Here is a 21,319-nt window from a genome sequence, read left to right as displayed (position 1 = left end):
TGGACGACGACGTGTCGCCGCCTGGCTGCAGGCCCTGTGTGTCCAGCGGTGCAGAGCCTCTGTGTTCTGCTGGTGCTCACCACGTTTTCATTCTATATCCTTATCCTCGGAGCAGATCAGAAGATGTGTCTTAGGGACTGTGTGTCAGAGACGGACCCGAAGAGTCCCTGGACGGGTGAGTGTGCTGCCCTGCTGCGCGCGCTCACAGGCCTCTGTCCCGCAGGTGGTCACCATGGGCCTCTTCCGCACGATCGCACTGTTCTACCTGGGAAGTTTCGACAGCATCGTGCGTCGCTGCATGACGCAGAAGGCAAAATTGGAGACTGTAGACAAAACTGCCTGATTCTCACCCCCTGGAAAAAGACTGTCTGAATAATCTACCAGCTTGCTGCTAAGTGGGACACAGTTTTGGGCTTGCAGACACTTATGTCTTGCTTTCTAATCTGTGAGATTGGACCAGTGGTCTTCAGAAACCTGGCTGCAAGCAAGGGGATCGCCGTTCAACTCCAGACTATTATTAATACTATGCAAATACGGAGGAGACTGCTTGATTCTCCGAGGTGGAGAGGTGATGGTAAGGGAACTCACAGCGTGTGAGCAGGATTCCAGAAAGATCACTGAAATGTTTCTTCTCTTCTGCTTTTTCCCACTAGAAATCATGTCCAAATGGGTTTCTGGGACCTTTTCTTTTTTTCTTGTTCTCTTTTTTAACTTGGTGTGTTTTATTACAGATGCATTTCGCACATTGCCGTGGGGGCTGAATGCATAATAGTACCCCTGACTCACTCTGATGCTGGTGGCCACTTGTGGTTTCTTTCTCTTTGATCCCATAAAACTACGTGGGGGATGGGAGAGGACCATACAGAGGAACGAAGGAGATAAATATTTTCCAGTAGGAAAAAATAATGATTTTTTGTCTTCTTTAGGCTCGAATGCTTAGGGCACGTCTCATTTTTCATTCATGGAGAAAGGCAGCCTCCTAAAATATTTTCTGAGGAGAGAGATAAAACCTTAGAAGCTTAAAGTTTACAATTTCTTCGATAGCCGTAACGGCCCAAAGCTCACCCATTCCGCTGTAGTTTCTTATTCTTCCCATGCCTGCCTTTCCACTTTTGCTTAGACTGCTATAATATTTTTATAAAAAAAGAAAAGAGAGAGACCAGTTTTTTTTCCCTTGACTTTTAAAATGAATTAATGAGTTTATTAAAGCAAATGAAAAAGTTAGAAAGTGTGACGTTTGTCTCTTTGTAGCATATATGTAGCTTTTAAGAAAGACTGAAAGGGGACTTCGCCAGTGGCCTAGCAGTTAAGACTACCCTTCCAATGCAGGGGCACAGGTTCGATCCCTGGTCCGGGAACTAAGATCCCACATGCCGTGTAGCACAGCAAAAAAAAAAAAAACCAACAACAACAAAACACGCTGACAGCATGTTTCAGCTTGGGGTTTTTCCTGAGACGGTCGTGCGGGTTCTCCCCCTCGTGTCCGTGTGGTGCCTTACACTGATACATGCTTGTGTCGAACCTGCCTTGCTCGGCAGAGGTAGGCTCCATCTGGCCAAGGTGTGTAACCGTTTTAATATGCAGCTGAAGCAACACTTCCACGGACCCACCTCCTTATAAGTTAGAAAATGCCCCCCCTCCGTTTTCTGCCAGTGTTTGGGGGGGCTCCTGCGGAAGTGCCGGTCGGCGCCCTCGAGGCGCACACTGGCAGCAGCCTCAGCTTACTCCTTGAGAAAAAACCATAGGACGACAGGGCTGCCCGGTGTTGAAGACGCTTCTTTGTGAAATGAAATGATCGCCCTGGTCTTTCCATGACTCCACTGACCTTGAGAACATCTCCGACCGCGTGTTAGCAAGCCCAGCCGTCGTTGCTGGCACAGCGGAGGCCCGGACACGCTGTTCCTCTCCGGGCGCAGCCTGCTGTCCACGGGCGGAATTCCGCGGCGAGGCCGGCGAGCCGCTGCCCACGAGCTGCACCGTCCGGGATGCGCCCTGCAGACCTGAGCCTCGAGGGCGGCGCCCTCACGGTACCCAGCCCCGCCCTCTCGCACACGGGTGAGTTTATGCGTTTCCAGATTCCAGCTCCTTTTAGTGAGAAAAGACCACTGCTTTGGAAGAAGGAATTTTTTTTTTCTTGTTCAAAAACAGCAGCTGTACAAGAGATTAAAGACCTGAACACTTTGACAAACCTTTTTTACTCTTGAGTTTTTGAACTCTTGACTTTCAAATGACTCAATTTTTACAAAGTAAGATGTTGAATGGCTTTTATCCAGTGTCTTTTTGAAAGGCATGAGAATGGCACGCGTTCACACAGTGAGCGACAGAAGAGATTGTTATTTAATATGTAAGTTGCTCGGGATGACTTCACTGCAGTCTGTCGGGGTGGGTTGAACCCATAAAGTTTTCACGAATCTTTCAGCCTTCAGGAGCCATCGTCTGCAAACTCTGCTGAGTCATATTGGGTAGCTTCTAAAAGGGAGTATTGACTATATTTTCCTCATTGGCAGAAAACAGATACAAAGTAAAAGCTGAATGTTTCTCAGTTTTATTCTTTTTTCCTAAGTGTTTCTTGAATGTGGGTATCTTCTACTGATGGTCTGTATTTAAGTCTAGTCCAAAATGGTACATTCTTTGATCAAATTAACTCTTTTACAGTAGTTATTTCAATATACATTTCTCAAGGTAGCCTCAGAGAGAGTTCAGTCATTCCGGGTCACTTACGACCCGAACAAATCTAGGAGCCCCTGTTCTGCAACAGGGAGATATCCCCAACTGAGGCGAGGCTCAGGCGTGAGAGCAGGTTCGTGGAAATCATAGCACCGGGGAATTACAGCATGAGGTTCATGGAAATACAGCCTCTGTCAGAGATGGCAAAGGTCTACAGTTTCGTAGACAAAAAGGTTTGGAAACTGAGGTGTTCCTTTGCTCCTGCCTACACTTGGTGCCGTAATTTACTTGATAGCAAAACCTGACTTGAGATTCGTATAGTTTTTCTTCATGTCACACCATGGGCTGTTCACTTATCTGAAGAAATACCAGTGGTTTAGATGACAGAGATTGCCCCAGACTCTGTGGAGATGTTTTTTATGTCCAGTGTAGACCTCATATTACCTTTTCAAAATGTTAAAAATTTTTTTTTTTGGATGGGGGATTGTAGACACGTAAGAAGCATCACACAGTGACCTGGCTTCATCCAAGTTGTGAAACTGTTATAGGCAGATTCTCTTTTTTATCTTTTTTGGCTCAATTCTTGTTAAACCTTTCATTATACTGATTTCTTTTTTGCTCAGAAAGAAGAGAAAGACTGACTCAGACTGCAGATTGTTAGGGAAACTATCGGCTTTTTTTTTTTAAGGGTCACATTGATTGAACACTTTCTGTTGTACCCAGGAGTGGGTAAGTCTTACTTGTGGCAGAAGAAGTTTAATCATAATTCTGTTGAAAGGTGGATTCTGTGTATGTGACCAACAGTAGCTTATTATGTGAGTTTCAGGTCTGATGTGCCTGCCTCTGCTAGGTTGGGTTGTATTATTTTATTATAATGTATTTGTGAGTATATTTATTTTAATGTTTAACGTTATTCAGCCATTGAAACTGCAAAGTATGTTCAAGGACCCTATATCATTGAAAAAGGTATAAAAATTCTCATTTTTGCCAAAACAAAGTCAAGAGAGTTGTTCTTTTCTATATACTTTAAAATTTAACTTTGACAGCTGAAAAGAGAAGAAATTAAAAATGCTGTTATTGATGGCCCCTTTATATGAAATTATATTTGTTTCATTATAAGTCTCTGTTTGGATCTGGTAAACCATTTATTGTTGATTCTTGGAAGTAAAAATTTGAGAGACCATTTCTAATAATGACAAAACTTTTTTCATAATAGTTGTTTGATTCAAAGAATTGAATGTCTTTTCTTTTCAGAAGAAGGTAGTTCCATAATAATTTTTAAGAAATGAAGTGTATCAACATATTTAATTTTATCATATCATATTCCAGTTTAAATGTGTCTTAACTTACTCGAAGACGCTTAAGCTGTTCATACTTTTTGCCCTGAAATGTTTCGTGTCTTTCTCATTTCCTTAGCTTCTTAGTGGCTCAGCGCTGAAGAATGCCTGCTAGCCATGATCTCCCGTATTCCGGATGCAGTCTTGCCTAGTTCAGCAGAGCTGGCAGGTCTGGTGTTTTGAAGAGGAAAGACTAGCTATTATATTTTACACTTGCTTGAGGTGACAACTCTAAAGGCATTTTTAAACTGATAAGAATGCATATGGCTATTTTGATATATAATAGAACCTGTGTTTGCTACTTTAGAAGCTTTTGTGGCAGAATTGTAACCTAATTTTCATATCTTGTATTTCTGAATCATGACAAAAAATAAATGGGGAACATGCTTTACAGATTTGAAAACTTCTTTCTTAGAAATGTGCATTTTTAAAGACACATTTAAGCAAAACACCAGTCTCTTTCATGATATTACCCTAACCTTACATCTTAAACACTTGACAAGGCTTTATTTTTATCATTTTTTAGAAAGTATTATTTTCACAGTAGATGTTTTGGCCCTTGTTTCAAATATGTTCTGGATTTGTGTGACTCTAGTGTGGGGTATATGAATAAAAGGAAGAAATATGGAATTTAAGAAAATTTCTTAGGTAATTATGTTTCATACACAAATTGATTTCTATGCTTTAAGGCTTCATATTCCAACAAGGAAATATCTTCTAGACTCTGAAAGGCATAGAAGAGAGAGATGGGAAAGAACACGCCTTAATATTTCTCGATCCTTAAATAGAAAAATTGTGGTCACATTGAGAAGAGATGCCTTGGATGGCTTGATTGGCAAATTGAACCTTTCAGTTTGAGCAACTTGTATACATAAATGGCGTAGGATATCCCCTCTGTACTTTTTATGTTTGGATGTTTAAAAAGGAAATTATTTCTTGACTTCTGTCCCACTCTTGATTTTATGCACCCCATTTTCTCTCATTTGGCCTGTGTTTATCGAATGCCTATGAGGAGCTTGGTATCCAGGCACCGGCGATGTAAACAGTACTGGATTCAGTCTGCCCCTCCCCGTGGGGATCCCATTTCTGGTGAGTCCCCTGCTCACTTCTTCATCCCTCTGAAGGCTCTGACCATTCTTCCTGGAGAAAGAGGAACCGCTCCCCATTCCTTTTTCAGGCTTCTGAACGTTATGCCACCATCATTTGAATGCCAAGCTCTATTCTAGGCTGGGAATGTACAAAGGGAAATATGGTTCCTGCCTTCAAATAGCTTACAATCTGGGGGCGGGGGGCGCATGTCAGAAATCACATGGTGGGATTTCTCTGTGCTCCAGTGGTTGACACTCTGCGCTTCCGATGCAAGGGGTGCAGGTTCCATCCCGATGGGGGAGCTAAGTCCCCACGGCGCTGCGTAGCACTGCAGAGGAGAAAAGAGATCACCTGTGACCCGACAGTAGTAAGGCACCATAGCTAACGTTCGGAGATGTGACCCCTGACAGTCCCTGTTGTGAGCGCTTTTTGTCTAACTCACTTAAACCGTACACTGAGCCTGCCAGTGGGGCCCTTACACCCCTGTGTTATAAGTGGGGGCGCAGGCACAGAGGTTAAGTTACTAGACCAGGGTCGCAGCAGCAAAGCACTGAAGCCTGGATCCAAACGGGTTTTCTGACTTGGAGCCTCCTGGCCTCCACGAGAAACCTCTTTTAGCGGCGCGAGTGGGATCCGTGGACTGCCCGGGACAGGCGGGGAAGGGCACATGGAAGGAAGAAGCGGTTCCGATCAACCTTGAGGAATGAATATGAATTTGCCACAGGAAAGCTGGGTTCCTTTCAGGGAGACAAGCGTGTGTGCAAGGAGAGGGGAGAGACCCTGGCGTCTCCCAGAAAGCCTGTGGCGGTAACGCAGCTCCAGGAGAGGGTGAGCAGACTGGGGCAGGGGGGGTCTCGGGATGGAGGCCTTGCGGGGAGGTCTTGAGGGGGGCAGGCTTGGGCCACATCACCCCACGTGGAGGAGCTGAGGCTTCGGCCTCTGAAGAACTCTGAGCACAAACAGGGAATGGCTGGAATCTGGAAAGATCATGGCTCTCTGAAATTTAGGGGTTGCTGAGCCCTTGAGCTTTGGAATAAACATTCCTCAGTAGTTTGGGAGGAAAAAGTCAGATACATATTGTTATGGGTTGACTTGTGTGTCCTTAAAAGATGCTGAGGTCCTCATCCTCAGAACCCCTGGATGTGACCTTACTGGGAGTAGGGTCCTCACAGATACAGCCACATTAAGGTGAGGCTATTAGTGTCCTCATCCAATATGACTGGTGACCTCATGAAAACGGGAAAGCAGAAACTGGGAGAAGGCCACGGGAAGACAGCGGCGTGGATAGAAGCAGTGCGGTTGCCAAGGGTTGCCAGCCCCCAGCGAGAGCCAGGACGAGGTGGGAAAGGCCTTTCCCCGAGCCTCCAGAGGGGGCATGGTCCTCCTGACCCCTGGGTTTGGGACTCTGAGCTGCCGAAACGGGGGGAGAATAAATTTCTGCTCCAAGTCACCCAGTTAGTGGTCCTTTGTTACTGCAGCCCTAGATAACAGATGTGCTGACTTTGCTTTTTCTAAACGTGCTCATCAGTAGTTCATGTCTGGGAGATACTGTGTCTTGTGCTAAAGAGCATAAGAGGGGGCTTGCCTGGTAGGCCAAGGGTTAAGAATCTGCCTGCGCATGCAGGGGACACCGGTTCGATCCCTGCTCCAGGAGGATCTCACGTGCCCTGAAGCAACTAAGCCCATGTGCCTGAACCACAGTCCTCCGGAGCCTGGGTGCAGCAACTGCTGAAGCTCAGGCACCGAGAGCCTGTGCTCCACAGCTGGAGAGAGAGCCCCTGTGCGCACAGACCTAGTCCAGCAAGGAGAAGGGAGCGCGGAGAGCGAACGCTGGTTACTGCAGAAGAACGCAGATTCTTCGCCTGCTCTCAGCACGGTGGTGGTTCGTGTCACTCCCACAAGAGGAGTGAGCATTTGAAAAGTGTAAGTTCCTAACCTCAGTTCATTCCGATCAAGGGCCGAGTCATTAATCTGAAAGGAGAAAAATTGCCATGGGTGAATTTACTGTCTTTCCTTTGTAAACATTGGCTGGCTAAATTTGCACAATACAATGGTTTACCTGCGCTTCACTGCCTGGTTTCAAAAGTTGTTGCTTAATTATTCCAAACATTTTATTGAGCTTTAGGGCCCACTAAAAGTTAACCAGGTGGGTTTCCTGGTTACATCAGGGCTTGTTGGTTTAGATCTCGTAAAGAGGTTCCTGATGAGGACAGGCATGTACAGAAGAGGGGCTCTGGAGTGTAAATGAGTCAGGAATGTTATTACTGTTACTATACTAACTAATGTGGAATTAGTATTATAACATTATCAAGGAATGTTTGCCACAAAGTATGAAACCGTCCTGCAGAACGTGGCACTAGGTAGCGTAAGCGCTGATAATGTGTAAGATACTACGTCAGTTCTATCTCAGTAAAGCTGGAAACAACGGAGAAATACTTCATGTTGGAAAGCAGTGTTCTGGCTTGCCTATCTATGCCTGTGAGAAGTTAGTTTTTAAGCAGTTCGCTTTTCTCTTAGGCAGGCTCTCTGCTTGTTTTCACTCTCCTTAGTTCACCTTATGGGTTTACTTGCACTTGGTTGCCTGACTGGTTTGGGGTCATGTTTTATATTTTTACCTCTTTCGTCTTACCTGTTAGTTGTCAATTCCCACTCAGTTAACACTCTCTTTCTATTCTTGCTTTAAATAAAAATTTTAACGGTTTGGAAGAATTTGATACATACATCTACTCGTATGTTTAGATTAGAACAATGTCCTTTTGGGCTTCATAAGCTTTGGGAACATTTATATTGGTGATGAATAGAGGGGGGAAAATGGAAACAGCGACAGACTATTTTCTTGGGCTCCGAAATCACTGTGGATGGTGACTTCAGCCACAAGATTAAAAGACACTTGCTCTCTGGAAGAAAAGCCATGGCAAACCTAGACAGTATGAAAACGCAGAGACGTCAGTTTGCTGACAAAGGTCCATGTGTTCAAGGCTGTGTTTTTCCTGTGGTCACATGTGGATGTGAGAGTTGGACTGTGAAGAAAGCTGAGCGCCAAAGAGTTGATGCTTTTGAACTGTGGTGTTGGAGAAAACTCTTGAGAGTCCCTTGGACTGCAAGGAGACCCAACCAGTCCATCCTAAAGGAGATCAGTCCTGAATATTCATTGGGAGGACTGATGCTGAAGCTGAAACTCCAATACTTTGGCCACCTGATGCAAAGAGCCAACTCATTGGAAAAGACCCTGATGCTGGGGAAGATTGAGGGCCCAAGCAGAGGGTGACAGGGGATGAGATGGTGGGATAGCACTTACGCTATCTAATGGACGTGAGTTTGAGCCAACTCCAGGAGATAGTGAAGGACAGGGAAGCCTGGTGTGCCGCAGTCCATGGGGTGGCAAAGAATCAGATATGACTTGGCAACTGAATAACAATATTGGTGATGAAGAGAACTTTCTGAATGATACTGTTAAATATCAACCAGTAGGTGGCGAAAACTGGCAATAAAACCCTTTTTGTTTGGCAGATTGGAGAATAAAGAAGGGACGCACAGGCCTTTGAGACACTGAATATGATCTCCATTCCTTGCGTCTTGTCCTTTTCACTCCCTGGTACCACCCACCGCGAGAACCCAGCCAGCAAAGCTGGGCAGAGGACCAACCATCGGCTCTTAAAAGTGGAGGACGGCTTGGCCAGTGAAACCCCACAGTGCCTGCGTTTGGAAGGTTATTGGAAGTCTCTCGGTTTGTACCTAGGGCTCCTGACTTAGACTGGTGCTCCTCTGACTAGGTCACCAGTAGTCAAACAGTTAATCCACACACTTCTGAGGACTCCCTGCCCTGACACTTTCGGTGGAATCTGATAAGCACGCAATCTGAATAGCGGAGTGGTTTCACTGTTTCGATTGAAGGAGCACCCAGAACATTCCTAGGGAATATTTAGCCTTTAGTCAAGATTAATGCAGACCTGTCCTGAGAATGTTGGATTATGATCAAGGGGCCACTTAAGAGTGGAAGAATCATCTGTGGAGTAAAGGGGAGAAGAAGGCAGGCTTTCCTTCACTCGGAATGGCCCGTTTCCTTCTGTCTCCCCGCTGGCAGGAGGACAGCCTGGTTCCAGCTCTGGCCTCTCGCTTCCTCGCTCGCATGCTGGGTCGCAAGCACTGCAGCTTTCGGTTCCTCCTAAGTAACTTCAGGAGTTAAGGCAAGTTCCGAGAAGACCCCTAACCAGGACGGGTGGCCTCCGCTTGGCTTTCCTCTGTTTCGGTGAGAACAGATCTCCAGGCCACCGCACCTGGCCGTCACTGCCGTGGGGCAAAGGTGGCGGTCCCAGCAGCTGGAAACAGGAAGGAACATTTCCTTCACTCCTTGCCTGGATGAGACATTTGTACCAGGTACACATTCCTACAAGCAAGAGGTGGGCTGGCATGTTGGCTGACTGGCTCTGATAAATGAAGAAATGAAAGTAATTTGCTGTGCTTATTTTACTGAAGAATGAATGTGTTGATTCTAGTCTAAGAAGGAGACCAAGTACAGTTTGAGGTGTGCGTGTGGACAGGGCAGTAGTCAGCCTTGCATTCCTTTCCCACACAAAGGACGCTCCCGGAAGTTCCACTTGAGCCCCATCAGGTGTTCGTCACTGTGTGTGCGCGACTCTGCAACCCACCCCATGGGCTGTAGGCCGCCAGGCCCGTCCGTCCATGGAACTCCATGGAGTTCTCCAGGCAAGAATACTGGCGTGGGTGACCATTCCTTTTTCCATGGGATCTGCCTGACCTAGGGGTGGAGCCCTGGTCTCCCTGCATCGCAGGCAGACTCTTTACCGCCTGAGCCACCAGGGAAGCCCAGTTAACTAAGCCGCCGTGCTATTAGTAAACGTTTTCCCGGCGCTCCGTCAAAGACTTTTAGAAATAAAAATACGCGCATGCGACTCCTCTGCCCTCTGTGCTCTTTTTCCGGAGGCCATTTGTACTGATGAACTTAAAAAATGTTTACGTATATAAAATGTATACGTATGACTGTGTATAAAAGCATTAAAACTGTGCGCACATGGTGTCTATGTAGACTGGTGTATGTGTAGATAACTCGAGGAGGTGCGGGGGTCTAGAACAGTGCTGGACGACCGCGGAGGCCTTTAGAAACCCACCCGCCCCGACTGCGGGGCTGCGGGCCTGAAAGTGCCCGGTAGCCCCCGCGGCTCCTAACCCAGGGCCGGAATGGTTGGGAGCGAGGAAAAAAGAATCTGCCTGCGATGCCGGAGAGCTGGGTTCGATCCCTGGGTCAGGGAGATCCCCTGGAGAAGGGACAGCCTTGTTGCCCGGAGAATCCCACGGAGAGGGGAGCCCGCGGGCCGCAGTCCCCGGGGCCGCGGAGCCCCCCGCCACCACTCGCCCCGGACAGCGCTCGGCCGCCCGGGCCGGCCGTCCGCGAGCCCCGGGAGCCGCGTCCAGCCTGGGCCCGGGTGCGGTCTCCGAAGCGCGCGCTCTGCGTGGACAGCCAGGAAGCAGCTGCAAGGCAGCGCGAGGCTCGCGGCTGCCCTCGCGGAGGCGCGCGCGGCGTGGCCTCGCCTCTCGGGGGCCGGCGCCGAGGCCCCCGCCCGGGGTCAGCATCGGCCGAGGGTGGACCCCGCGTGCGGGACGCGCGCTCACGCCACGCGCGCGCCCGCGCCGAGGAAGGGGCGCCCCGGCTCCCGGCGCCCGTTTTCTCGGGGTCCCCCCCCGCCCCCCGCCCCCGCCGCCCGGCAGCCGCCCCCCGCCGCGGGCGGTTCCCCGGGCGCCCCCGGCCCCTCGCGGGCCCCGGAGACCCCGAGCGCGCGCCCGGCCGCCGCAGGCCCGAGGAGGCCCCTCGCCGCCGCCCGCGCCGCCCGCGCCGCCCGCGCCCCCCACCCCGGCCGGGCGCGCGGAGCGGGCGGGGCGGCGCGGGCCCCCCGAGCCCCCGGCCCCGCGGCCCCCGCCCGCAGAGCCCCCGGCGGGGCGCGCTCCGCGCCGGCCGCGGCGCCTTTAACCCGGCCGGGGGGGGTGCGGCTCCGGGGAGGGCCCGTCCTTTCTTCTTTTTTTGAATGAACCGTGTGACGCACGCACAGGAAACCGGGCGGTTCGAGCGGAGAATGAAGTCAGAGGCCGGGCCCCCCGCGCCGCCCCCTTCCTCCCGCCGCCCCGCCCCGCGCCCGGTCCCCCCGCCGCCGCGAAGGTGCGGGCGCCGGGCCCCCCCCGGGCGGCGTCCTCGGCCGGAGCGCGCGGCGCGGGGGCGGGGAGAGGGTGCGCGGCCCGGAGGCGGGGTGCGCCGGTGGGGTGCAGCGGAAGAGGGGTCCGGGGGGGGAGAACTTCGGAGCAGTCATCCCTTTTTAGGAAAAGAGGGGGAAAAAAAAAAAATAAAGCCCTCCCCCGCCAGCGCCGCCTCCCACCCTCGCGGCACCACACACAGCGCGGGCTCCTCGCGCTCGGCACCGCGGGGCCGGCGCGGCCAGCCTGCGTCTATCGGCAGCTCTTCGGAAAATGCCTTGGCCGTTCGGAGTTTGATCCGGAGAGGATCCCCGCCCGCGTCCGCCGCTCGCCCGCCGGCTCCGGCCCGGTGTTTTCTCCCCGGGGAGGCGTGAGGCGGCCCCGCGGACACAGACCCATGTGTGTGCCCGCGCGTGTGTGCGCGCGTGAAAATTGCCGAGAAGGGGAAAAATCACAGGACTTCTGCAAATACCGACTGAGAAATGGTAATTCATCCGCCGCCGCCGCTGCCTTCCGTTTGCTCGTGCTCTTGAGATCTCCGGTTGGGATTCCTACAGATTGACATTTCTGTGAAGAAGTCTAGGAATCAAACTGGAAATTCTCCTAAATTTTTGCACCCCCCTCCCCCAACTCCTGATTCATTGGGAAGTTTTCAGAGCAGCTCTAACTGGAGAGTTCTGAAGATTGATGGAATCTTTTTGCCTTTTCATTTGTTTTCACAAAAAAGGAAACTTCACAGAGGATCATGCTGTCCTTGAAAAATACCAGTAAGTTCTTTGCACAGGAAATTGGTTTAATGTAACTGTCAGTGGGAACCTTTGCGATTTTCACTTTAAGTGCATTGGAGTAAGTTTAAATTTCCAGGCAGTGTAATATATTCTTCTCAGCGTGTAACTTGTAGTGTGTGTGTGCCCTGCTTTCAACCAGCGTGCAGAGGGAAACGCACCTGATTTTGACTGATTAGTTTTTTAACCTTTCAGCATCACGGAGGAGGTGGACTGATATTAACAGTAATTAATAATGTGCCTCATGAAATAAAGATCCGAAGGGGATTTAAGTAAAAATTTCCAGGATCTCATGCCAAGAGGGAAACACCAGAATCAAGTGTTCCGCGTGGTTGAAGACACCCCCTCTTCCAGGAATGCAAAGCACACCCAATGAAATAGCTGGGTTGTAACTCTTCCCCCCATCTGCGGGGCCGTGGGGCGGGCAGCGGGGGGCGAGAGGTGCTGTGGGGGCCCGGCTGCCCTTCCGCGGCGGAAGGATGGCGCACGCGGGGGGCACAGGCTACGATAACCGCGAGATCGTGATGAAGTACATCCACTACAAGCTGTCGCAGCGGGGCTACGAGTGGGATGCCGGAGCCGCGGCCGCCGCGCCCCCCGGGGCCGCCCCCGCGCCGGGCATCCTGTCCTCCCAGCCGGGCCGCGCGCCCGCGCCCTCCAGGACCTCCCCGCCGCCGCCCCCGGCCGCCGCCGCCGGGCCTGCGCCCAGCCCGGTGCCACCTGTGGTCCACCTGACCCTGCGCCAGGCCGGCGATGACTTCTCTCGGCGCTACCGCCGCGACTTCGCCGAGATGTCCAGCCAGCTGCACCTGACGCCCTTCACCGCGAGGGGACGCTTCGCCACGGTGGTGGAGGAGCTCTTCAGGGACGGGGTGAACTGGGGGCGCATCGTGGCCTTCTTTGAGTTCGGAGGGGTCATGTGTGTGGAGAGCGTCAACCGGGAGATGTCGCCCCTGGTGGACAGCATCGCCCTGTGGATGACCGAGTACCTGAACCGGCACCTGCACGCCTGGATCCAGGACAACGGAGGCTGGGTAGGTGCTCGTCTGGGTGTGAGCCTGAGCCGGCGGTCCGAGTGGCGGGGTGTGGCTGGGCCCAGGGTCAAGGGCAGGCCAGTGGAGTGGAGCCAGGTGTGTGGTCTCCCTTTCTCTTCCCCTGCAGAGAGCTCTCCCTGCCGGCCCCACCGCGATCACTCCTTCCCCGGAGACATTGCTTCCCTTGCGCCAGCTACTGAGGTCCAAAGATCCAGCCTTTGCTGCTCAGTAGAATTTGGGGATAAAGGGCATCCCTTCGAGGTTTCTGAAACTGGGAGTCCAGGGATCCCCATGATCACGGTACCTGGTGGAGTAGCTTATTGAAAAGGAGCATTTCAGGGACAACTCATAAGCTGGATGCCAGGCTGAGTCCTGACTCTCTGCATCAGAAATAAGCTCCCCTGGGGGGGTGGGGGTGGGGGTTCTGCTTTGTCCTAAAATTTGAAAACCACTGATTAGAAGAGCAGACTCCTCTAGAGGCCCAGGAGCCTGCCTTCTCTGACTCACTTGGTAAAATCTACCCAAAGAGGAAAACCAGTGTAGCCCCTTTCCCTAGAAAACCTTGTGAAAAGGTTAAGTTGACTTCCAGAGTCTGTTGACGCTGACCTCCAACGTGTGCCGCGTTCATAGTGGGCATGACCTTGTGTCTTGAAGAACCCTAGGCTGTGGGTGTTTGTTTCATCACTGACGGAATTCGCGTTGGCTGCCTGTCTTGTATTCTATTTCTATAACTTGTGTATGATTTAGAAGTTCACTGGAATTTTTAGTGTATTTTATTTTCCACCCTAACCTACAACGCACATCGTTTGGTGGGATCCTCTGCGGGGCAAACTTGCGTCCAGAGTATCTATATAAAGATAGAAGAATTGATTCTTAGCTGTGGATTCTCATGCTGTGACTTTAGTTGAAGTGATTGATGCTTGTATTTTTGAAGAACATCTGTGAGCTGTGTGTTTTTTTCCTGGTACTGTTGTGCTAGACGGAGCCTCCGTCACGGCACCATAAAGCTCTTTGTGAGCGTGATTCTCTGGGGGAGGGGCACAGCTCATAAGGCTGAAGAAGTGTCACCAACATCTACACCTCATATCTGAAATGATCAATTTGTGAAAAAGTGAAAGAGGAATAACTCTGGTTCAAGGTTTTGCAGACTTTTTGTTTTAATCTGAAGAGCTGTCCTGAAAAAGGATGCCATTCAGTGGTTCCTTTTACAGTCGCCAGGAGGATTACTGCTATTACTGTCTTATAGGACCTAACAGGAGCAAAATCCTTAGAAGGCACTACACGTGGGTTCGATTTCAAGAAGCACATTACATAGTTTACAAAGTGTGCACGTACGAGGGGCTGAAAAGAGAAAAGCCAAGGAAAGTAGATGCCCCGCGTGACCAAAGCTGGCAAAGCCCTGATGCCGTGTTTAGTGTTTAAGAGTGAAAATCCGCATTCAACCCCTAAAATTTATTAATAAATGCTTTTTGTGAATTGTTTCTTTGAGATACCATATTATCAGATCTTTAGTAATTCTGGAAGAGTTCTGTAGAAGGTGTAAGGAGTATTTTTGTTAAATGTTTGATTAAGTAGCTGGTTTTGTTTGTAACCACTATAACCAAACAGATAGGGACTTCCAGACACCAAAAGGATCATTTTGAGACCAAAGTAAAAGTAACTGAACAGTTTGACTATTACATAACTTTTGTGAAAAAATATTGAAAAATTTTTCTTTCCAGTTGAAAGGAAGCCAAGGTGGTAACTGTCCTGTGTCAAGTAATGCATAAAAAGAAGGGAAATGGAGACGTATGCTTATGATAGAAATTAAGGTGTAATCGTGATCTTTGTTGTAAGGTTGTGGTACATTGACATCTCATACAATTGAATTTTCTTTTTAAGTGAAGGCCTGCTCTTTCCTCCTTTCAAAATAGACTTTTCTTGGTAGAGCTTGTCTTTGTGGTCAACAGGTATCTGAGGTTGATAAATGTAGAGGCTACATTTTATGATGCCAAACCACAGTGACGTCCCATAGAACATGATAAACTTTTTCTTGACAAAACCTCGTATAGTAAAAATAAATCGTATAGATTTATAAATCATAAATCTTCTATAAATCAATCTTCTATAAATCGTATAGAAGCACAAATTGCTGATGGTGAAATGTGTAGCGCTCAGGACAACATAGAGATGGATGACAAATAGGAAAACAAAGGACTTTGGCAGAAAAAAGTGTGAGGAAATGCCGTCATAAATGGGCACCTTGGAATAATAAAAGAGGTGGTAGTATTTGAGAAGTGTATTTGGGGGACTGATTTACATGTCCTTTCCAAAGATGCATTATGAACCTAAATTTTTATTTTGAGCATTTGGCATCCAGACAGATTTTCCTCCCAATTTGCACCAATCAGAGTTGCTTCTCTCGTAATACGTGTCATGGGACGGCGTACGGGACTCGGTGAGGATGGGCGAGTTTCAGAGGAGAGCTGGCACATTCTCTTAACGTTGGACAGTAACTTGCCCTGCTTACAGGACTCAGTGGATCAGCCCATCTGCTGAGTCTGTTCTGATGGGGGCTTTAGACTCGAAGTCGCACTTGTGCTTTGCTGCCACTGCTTCTGAGGCTGAGGGAGAACAGTTTGCATTCCGTGCTCCGTAAGCGGCGGAAAGCAGGGCCTTGGATGGTCAGTGTCTGAGAGACGGTCTCAGGAGTCTGCACGTCACACAAACACTGAGGAAGAAACGGGCTGTGGGGTGGACTGGGGCTTTATCCCTGAGTCTGATTAAAGCATCCAGAGGGAGGCAGGGTAGCAGAGGGGCGAGACTGCAGTGGTTCTAGGAAGCATCTGAGACCTGCCTCTCCACGTGTGGGAGCTCGCGGGCGTCCCCTGGGAGCGCCTTGGCGGAGCAGCGCCTCCTGTCCCGCCCAGAGCCTCTGAGTCAGAGCCTGTGGTTCGCACGTCTGCAGGTGTTGGGGTGCACAGGGGGGTTAGAGGTGCCGGCTACCATCACCGACCACTGATTCCCGTGACATCTGTTAGGAAAAATGAGAGTCTGGGAGGGGTCCTGCAGCGTCCCCTTCCAGTGGCCTCCTGGGCTCCGTGGTGTTACCGAGAATGCCAGGCACATCCCAGGTATCTGCTAGAGCGGTCTGAGCTTTGGGGGAGAGAGGCTGCAATGCTGTAGAGACAGGGGCAGAATGATCACAAGCTCTGACCTCTCAAGGATGTTTTCCGTGGCAACTATACAATTGGCGGGCCTTCCTCGGTGGCTCAGCGGTAAAGAATCCGCCTGCAATGCAGGAGACAAGGGTTCCGTCCCTGAGTCAGGAAGGTCCCCTGGAGGAGGGCACAGTGACCCATTGCATTCCTGGTGGGCTGCGGGCCATAGGGTTGGAGAGAGTTGGACACGACTGAAGCAGCTGAGCACGAGACGACGTGTTGGCACTGGCGGCCCCGTTAGAGTGAGATAGCGTTCCCCTCCAGTTAAAGACAGGAAACTTAACTCTTAATGGCTGTATTCAGCCTTGCTTTATCCCCTTGTAAATCAGTTCTAATTTCTGTAGATGAGTTTAGGGGCCCTGGGACCACTTCACGGCCAAGGTGGCTTTTGCAAGCACAGGGTTGAGATGTAGGCAAGTTGATGGTGAACGGTGCGCTCTGAACTGAGAAGCGTGACAGCATTTTGCTTCATGTCTTAGGAGAGCGGGAGACGTCTGACAGCTGCAAGGAAAAGGTGCTTTAATGGGCGATTGGCTCCTTCTGCTGAGATGGTGGGGCGACCCTTTCTGTGCGCTCATGCTTTGGTCTCTGTGGTTTGGGAAGACAGGAACTTACTTCTCCGCATCCAGTAGGGTTAGCTTCCTTTTTATTAGTTGGTCAGCAAGCAGTTTCTCTTTTCTGTACACAGTCCACATCCACTCAAACAGTTGATTAACTGGAAAGCAAGACCGTTCTCAGGCCAGTGTACAAAATACATGAGAAAACATCGTTTTTCTAGCGGTTGAGCATTAGCTGCTTAAGGCCAATTTTGGCAGCAAAATGATAGGATTAAAAATAGCCGAAGATGATCCAGTCTTAAATAATATATTTAATGATGAACTTTCCTTGGGAAAGTGCATCTTTCTGCCTGCAAAGAATCATATGACCCCTTTCTCAGTGATTGGCTTTGTAGAAAAGATACACTGTGGCTCCCAGAGTCTGCAGTCATGCGCTGTTGAGCAACCACATTCGGGGACTTTTGTGAAATTGACAGTTCACTCAGCTCTCTTTTCTGCTTTAGGGCCGTTGTTGCTGTTTAACGTCAGTCGAAAACATGGCTTTCCTCTGTGCATCCTGTTACTTTCAGCCGTGCTTTCTAGTGAGAACGGATTGATCTTTGTAGCAATCCTTGGTTGAACTGGTACATTTCAGAGTTGCTGAATGGCATTAGGCCGCATAGTACACCAGGTAACAGAAAGCCGCATTTTTTTTTTAAGCCAAACTCCTATAGTTTATCTTTCCTCTCAGGCCTAGTCAGCATTTTGGAGGCTGATAAGCCCACTCGTGAAGCAGGTGTGTGGGTGCTGTGTGTATTAATAGCAGTCTCTCCCACTCAGCACACCCCCACACCCGTTTCTGAGGTCATCCAGCGTGTCTTCGCAGGAGCAGTATTTCAGCAGTAATGCGGCATTTGTGCTAGAAAAACAACACGGCCTTTGTAGTGTGCGAGTAAAAAGGCTTCTTTACCCCCAGAGATATATTGTGTTTGAGGTTCAAAGGTTCTGTTAAACCTTTTTAAAGTCATCTAATAGCACCTGACTCAGGTATGGCGGTAACCTCGCGCGCTGGTCCCCCTTCCCCCAGCTTCATACAGGGGACACTTGGAGAAGTGAGTCCAGCGTGGGGCTCTTGTTTAATCCCTCTTGGTTGGATTCAGACCAAGTGAGTGCGTGAGGTTGAAACAGGGTTAAGAATGAAAGTTAGCTGAGGACGGGGATGGCTGTTCAGCAGACCTGACTGCGCATCCCCTCTGTGCCCGGTCCTGCGTCAGGTCAGGCAGAGTCCCCTCTGTGCCCGGTCCTGGGTCAGGTCAGGCTGAGTCCCCTCTGTGCCCGGTCCTGCGTCAGGTCGGGGTTCAGGGAGGAGGGCGTTTTCTCTGCCCTGGATGTCATCGCAGGCCTGGACTGGAGATGTCCTGAAGTCTGTTGCCACCCGGCCCAATGAGATGGTTCTAAACTCTCAGATTTAGAGGGGAGAAAAAAAAGCTAAGTATGTGTTATTTTGCATACCCTTCAGTATTTGTCTGAAAAAGTTATTTCTAACCATATGGCTATTCATGTGTGCATTAGGCCTGATTTAACTAGGAGAGGAATGTAGATAATTTTAAAAAATACTGTGTTACACAGACATGTGCTTAAGAGAACTGAAAGGCAAGGGGAGTTCCCTTGTTAAGTATTTACCCATTAGGCGCTGTCTATACATATTATAAAGACTTAATAAATACTGGTCTGCAGTCTTTGAAGGATTTCATTAATTCTTTTTCAGTAACAGACAGTCAAGCTCTGATGAAGATGGTTAGAATAGATTAATTTGAAGAACTATCTTTCTTAAATCGTTCTGGTATGTAGAAAAGTCAGAGTCAATTTGAACCAAAACAGGGGAGAGAGGAAAATAAAAGCTTTTGTTTTGGCTTGGTTTTAGATTCTAGTCCTATTTCTGTTTGTTAAGAGGCTTCTATTCCAAAACGCCACATACAGAAATTCCTAGTCCACTGTGACATTCGTGCTCCTGAAGAGCAGGTGTTTACCATCTAACGTCTTTTATCCGTGGTCCTCTTTCTTTAATGAAGGTTGACAAAGCCATTTTCGTTTCTAAAAGTATTTTTGTAGATTGCTGCTTGTTCTGATCTGCTCGATTCTGTAGTGCCAACCTGATTTCCCTGCTCTTCATTTGCCAGACAGAAGATAAACCCAGCTGTCCTTCCGTGAGCATGATGACGGGGTGTTTGTCTCTCTCTCTCCAGAGCCATGTGGGCTTTCTCATCAGGGCCTACTCCCCTGCAACCTCCATCACTGACCCTACCTGCCCATCATCCCAGCGCAGGGGGACCTGCAAGGTCGGCTCCTTGTGAGCCTCTAGCACGTGAAGGGTGGGCTCACCTGAAGGAAAGAGCACTGTGTCTGGATCGCAAGGGAGAGGGGCAGGAAAGGGGTCTGTCCAGGCTGGAATATCTGAACCCCATCTGCATTCTCGCCACAAGCAGGCAGGCAAGGGGAAATTCTGTGGTCAGATACGATGGCTTTCCCTCCAGAGACCATAGATTCCAGCCCTGTGCAGGGAAAAAGGTAGGATCTGCTGGAAGAGTCCACTGGCTCTGATCTCTGCAGCGGGAGACTAGAGTGGGGCTGATACTCTAGTCTGAGATGAAGTTTCACTAACTCAACGCAGCTAAAACAGCTTATGCTGAAGACTACTTCCCCAAACGCCCTCTTAAGCACGTTAGAGAGGGGATCTCCCTGCCGCTGGCGTGGCTATTGGTAGCAGCTACAGACACACTCAGGGCTATTTGGCTGATTCTCTCAGGCAGTGGACCAGGTTCTGTGAGAAGGTTCCCTGATGCGTCCATTCTGCGCCTTGTTTTGCCTTTCAGAATTTCAGAGATGGAGCCACATTCCATTTTCAGTTAATGATCAGCTCATCTGTGCTCTGGAGCTTCAGCATAACGAGTCAGCTTATGACCAGCCCCCTCACCCTCTATTCCTGGGTCCTAAAACCGACCCAAGGATCCATGGTATCAAGGGAAGCTGAAATTTCTCCTAAAACCGACCCAGGGATCCACTGTATCAAGTGAAGCTTAAATTTTCCAAGGGAGATTTTACCATTGAGAACAATGCATCTTTATTGTGACGGTCCCAATTACTGTATTTCCGTATTTTTAAACTGCCTTCTCTTAAGCTGCAGAAGAGTGTGGAGAGTTTCTGACTTCTAGCGCTTGGAGGCCAGACCAGGCATCAGCGTTGCAGGTTGCCTTTCCTTGACTTTTCCCAAGTCTTCTCCAATCCTCAGATTTGTTCTGCTTTAAGCACAATGAATGTCATGCCTATGTATCACCTTTAAAATAGATTTTTCGAAGCGTATACAGGATAAGTGCTTAGTCCCCTTAGGTCAGTGCCTCCTTACAGTTAGCATAGGAATAAAATTGGTTGCATCATTATGTCATCATATTTAGATACTGGTATTTTATCTCTTGAGGGAAAAAGATCTATAAGGGATGTTCGTTGACACCTCTAAGTCTACATTTCAGGACTGTCTCCTCCCGTTTTCTTTATGAATTCCTGCCAGGATTGTCTTTCTTGACCTCTCTCTTTTTAACACTGAAAATTTTTACAGGTGGTTTGAAGCTATTTTCTAACAAAATTGTAAATATAATAATGCAGAGTCACTTACTATTTAAGTGACAACATAAGAAGAAAAATGACGTGAAGTCTTAATCAAGGAAAATGAGCAATTGTTTGCAGATTGTAACCATGAGGAGTTCCTAGCAACGGGCAGTGATGAGAACGGAAGGGTTTTAAAGATCCTGCTATTGTGTAGGGCATGGACACTGCCTATTTCCATTGAAAAAGGTTTATTGAGTGCTTACTATGTGCAAAAGTCTACGCCGGGTGTTTCACTTGAGTGAAAAACGTGGAAGATAACCTTTGCATCTGAGGAACTCTGACCAGTAGAGAGACTAAGATAAGTGCTGTGTAAATTGCTGTAATCCTTGACACACTTCAGTGGACGGCGACCCGGTCCAGCCAGAGGGGCCCTGGCTGAGTCGCTTGCAGGAGATGATGGGGAGGAGAGACAGGGGAGGGCAGGCCGAGGGGCTGAGCTGGAGGAGACAGGACAGGTGGGAGTGCTCGCGGCGTCACGGGGGGTTGAGAAGAGTCTGGCCAGCCCGGGCCGTAGAGGTGAGGTAAGACTGGTCCTAAGTTTGTGTTTAACTTGGTAGATGTTAAAAGGATTATTGAAAGCGTTCTGAGTCAAGGCGGGATGTGTGGGCTTGAGGAGGATGACGGTGGCTGAGGCTGGACACTGGGAGCCAGGTGGGAGGCCTGAATCACAGCGGCGGGGGAGCTGGGACCCAGAGGACTGAACGGACCAAATGTGAGGAGGGGGCAGGGAAGGAAGCGGAGGGGTGAGTCCAAACCCAGGCTGTTTCCCGGAAGGATGTGGTCCTGAAGCGAGCAAGGAATGGT

At 49.4% G+C, this 21,319-nt stretch overlaps 2 protein-coding genes across 7 annotated transcripts in view; both read left to right on the top strand.

Moving 5' to 3' along the window:
* The window catches only part of KDSR (3-ketodihydrosphingosine reductase), a 42,258-nt gene extending 37,861 nt beyond the window's left edge, over window positions 1–4,397 (top strand). The window contains exons 10-12 of one of the 2 annotated variants that reach the window (XM_069569140.1): window positions 224–2,055; window positions 3,291–3,396; window positions 4,084–4,397. In XM_069569140.1, coding sequence (XP_069425241.1) covers window positions 224–343 — 120 coding nt within the window. In that variant the 3' untranslated portion in view covers window positions 344–2,055; window positions 3,291–3,396; window positions 4,084–4,397. The remainder of the gene's footprint in view (window positions 1–223; window positions 2,056–3,290; window positions 3,397–4,083) is intronic. The other variant, XM_069569141.1, reaches the window with a different exon arrangement.
* A 6,836-nt stretch (window positions 4,398–11,233) lies between these two features.
* The window catches only part of BCL2 (BCL2 apoptosis regulator), a 199,725-nt gene continuing 189,639 nt past the window's right edge, over window positions 11,234–21,319 (top strand). For 2 of the 5 annotated variants that reach the window (XM_069569135.1, XM_069569136.1), the window contains exon 1: window positions 11,492–13,116. In XM_069569135.1, coding sequence (XP_069425236.1) covers window positions 12,562–13,116 — 555 coding nt within the window. In that variant the 5' untranslated portion in view covers window positions 11,492–12,561. Of the gene's footprint in view, window positions 13,117–21,319 lie in introns of all 5 variants that reach the window. The other 3 variants (XM_069569139.1, XM_069569137.1, XM_069569138.1) reach the window with 3 other exon arrangements.

This window comes from Ovis canadensis, chromosome 23, assembly GCF_042477335.2.
Source record: "Ovis canadensis isolate MfBH-ARS-UI-01 breed Bighorn chromosome 23, ARS-UI_OviCan_v2, whole genome shotgun sequence".
Lineage (NCBI taxonomy): Eukaryota > Metazoa > Chordata > Mammalia > Artiodactyla > Bovidae > Ovis > Ovis canadensis.
This window is presented reverse-complemented; position numbering and strand designations above follow the sequence as displayed.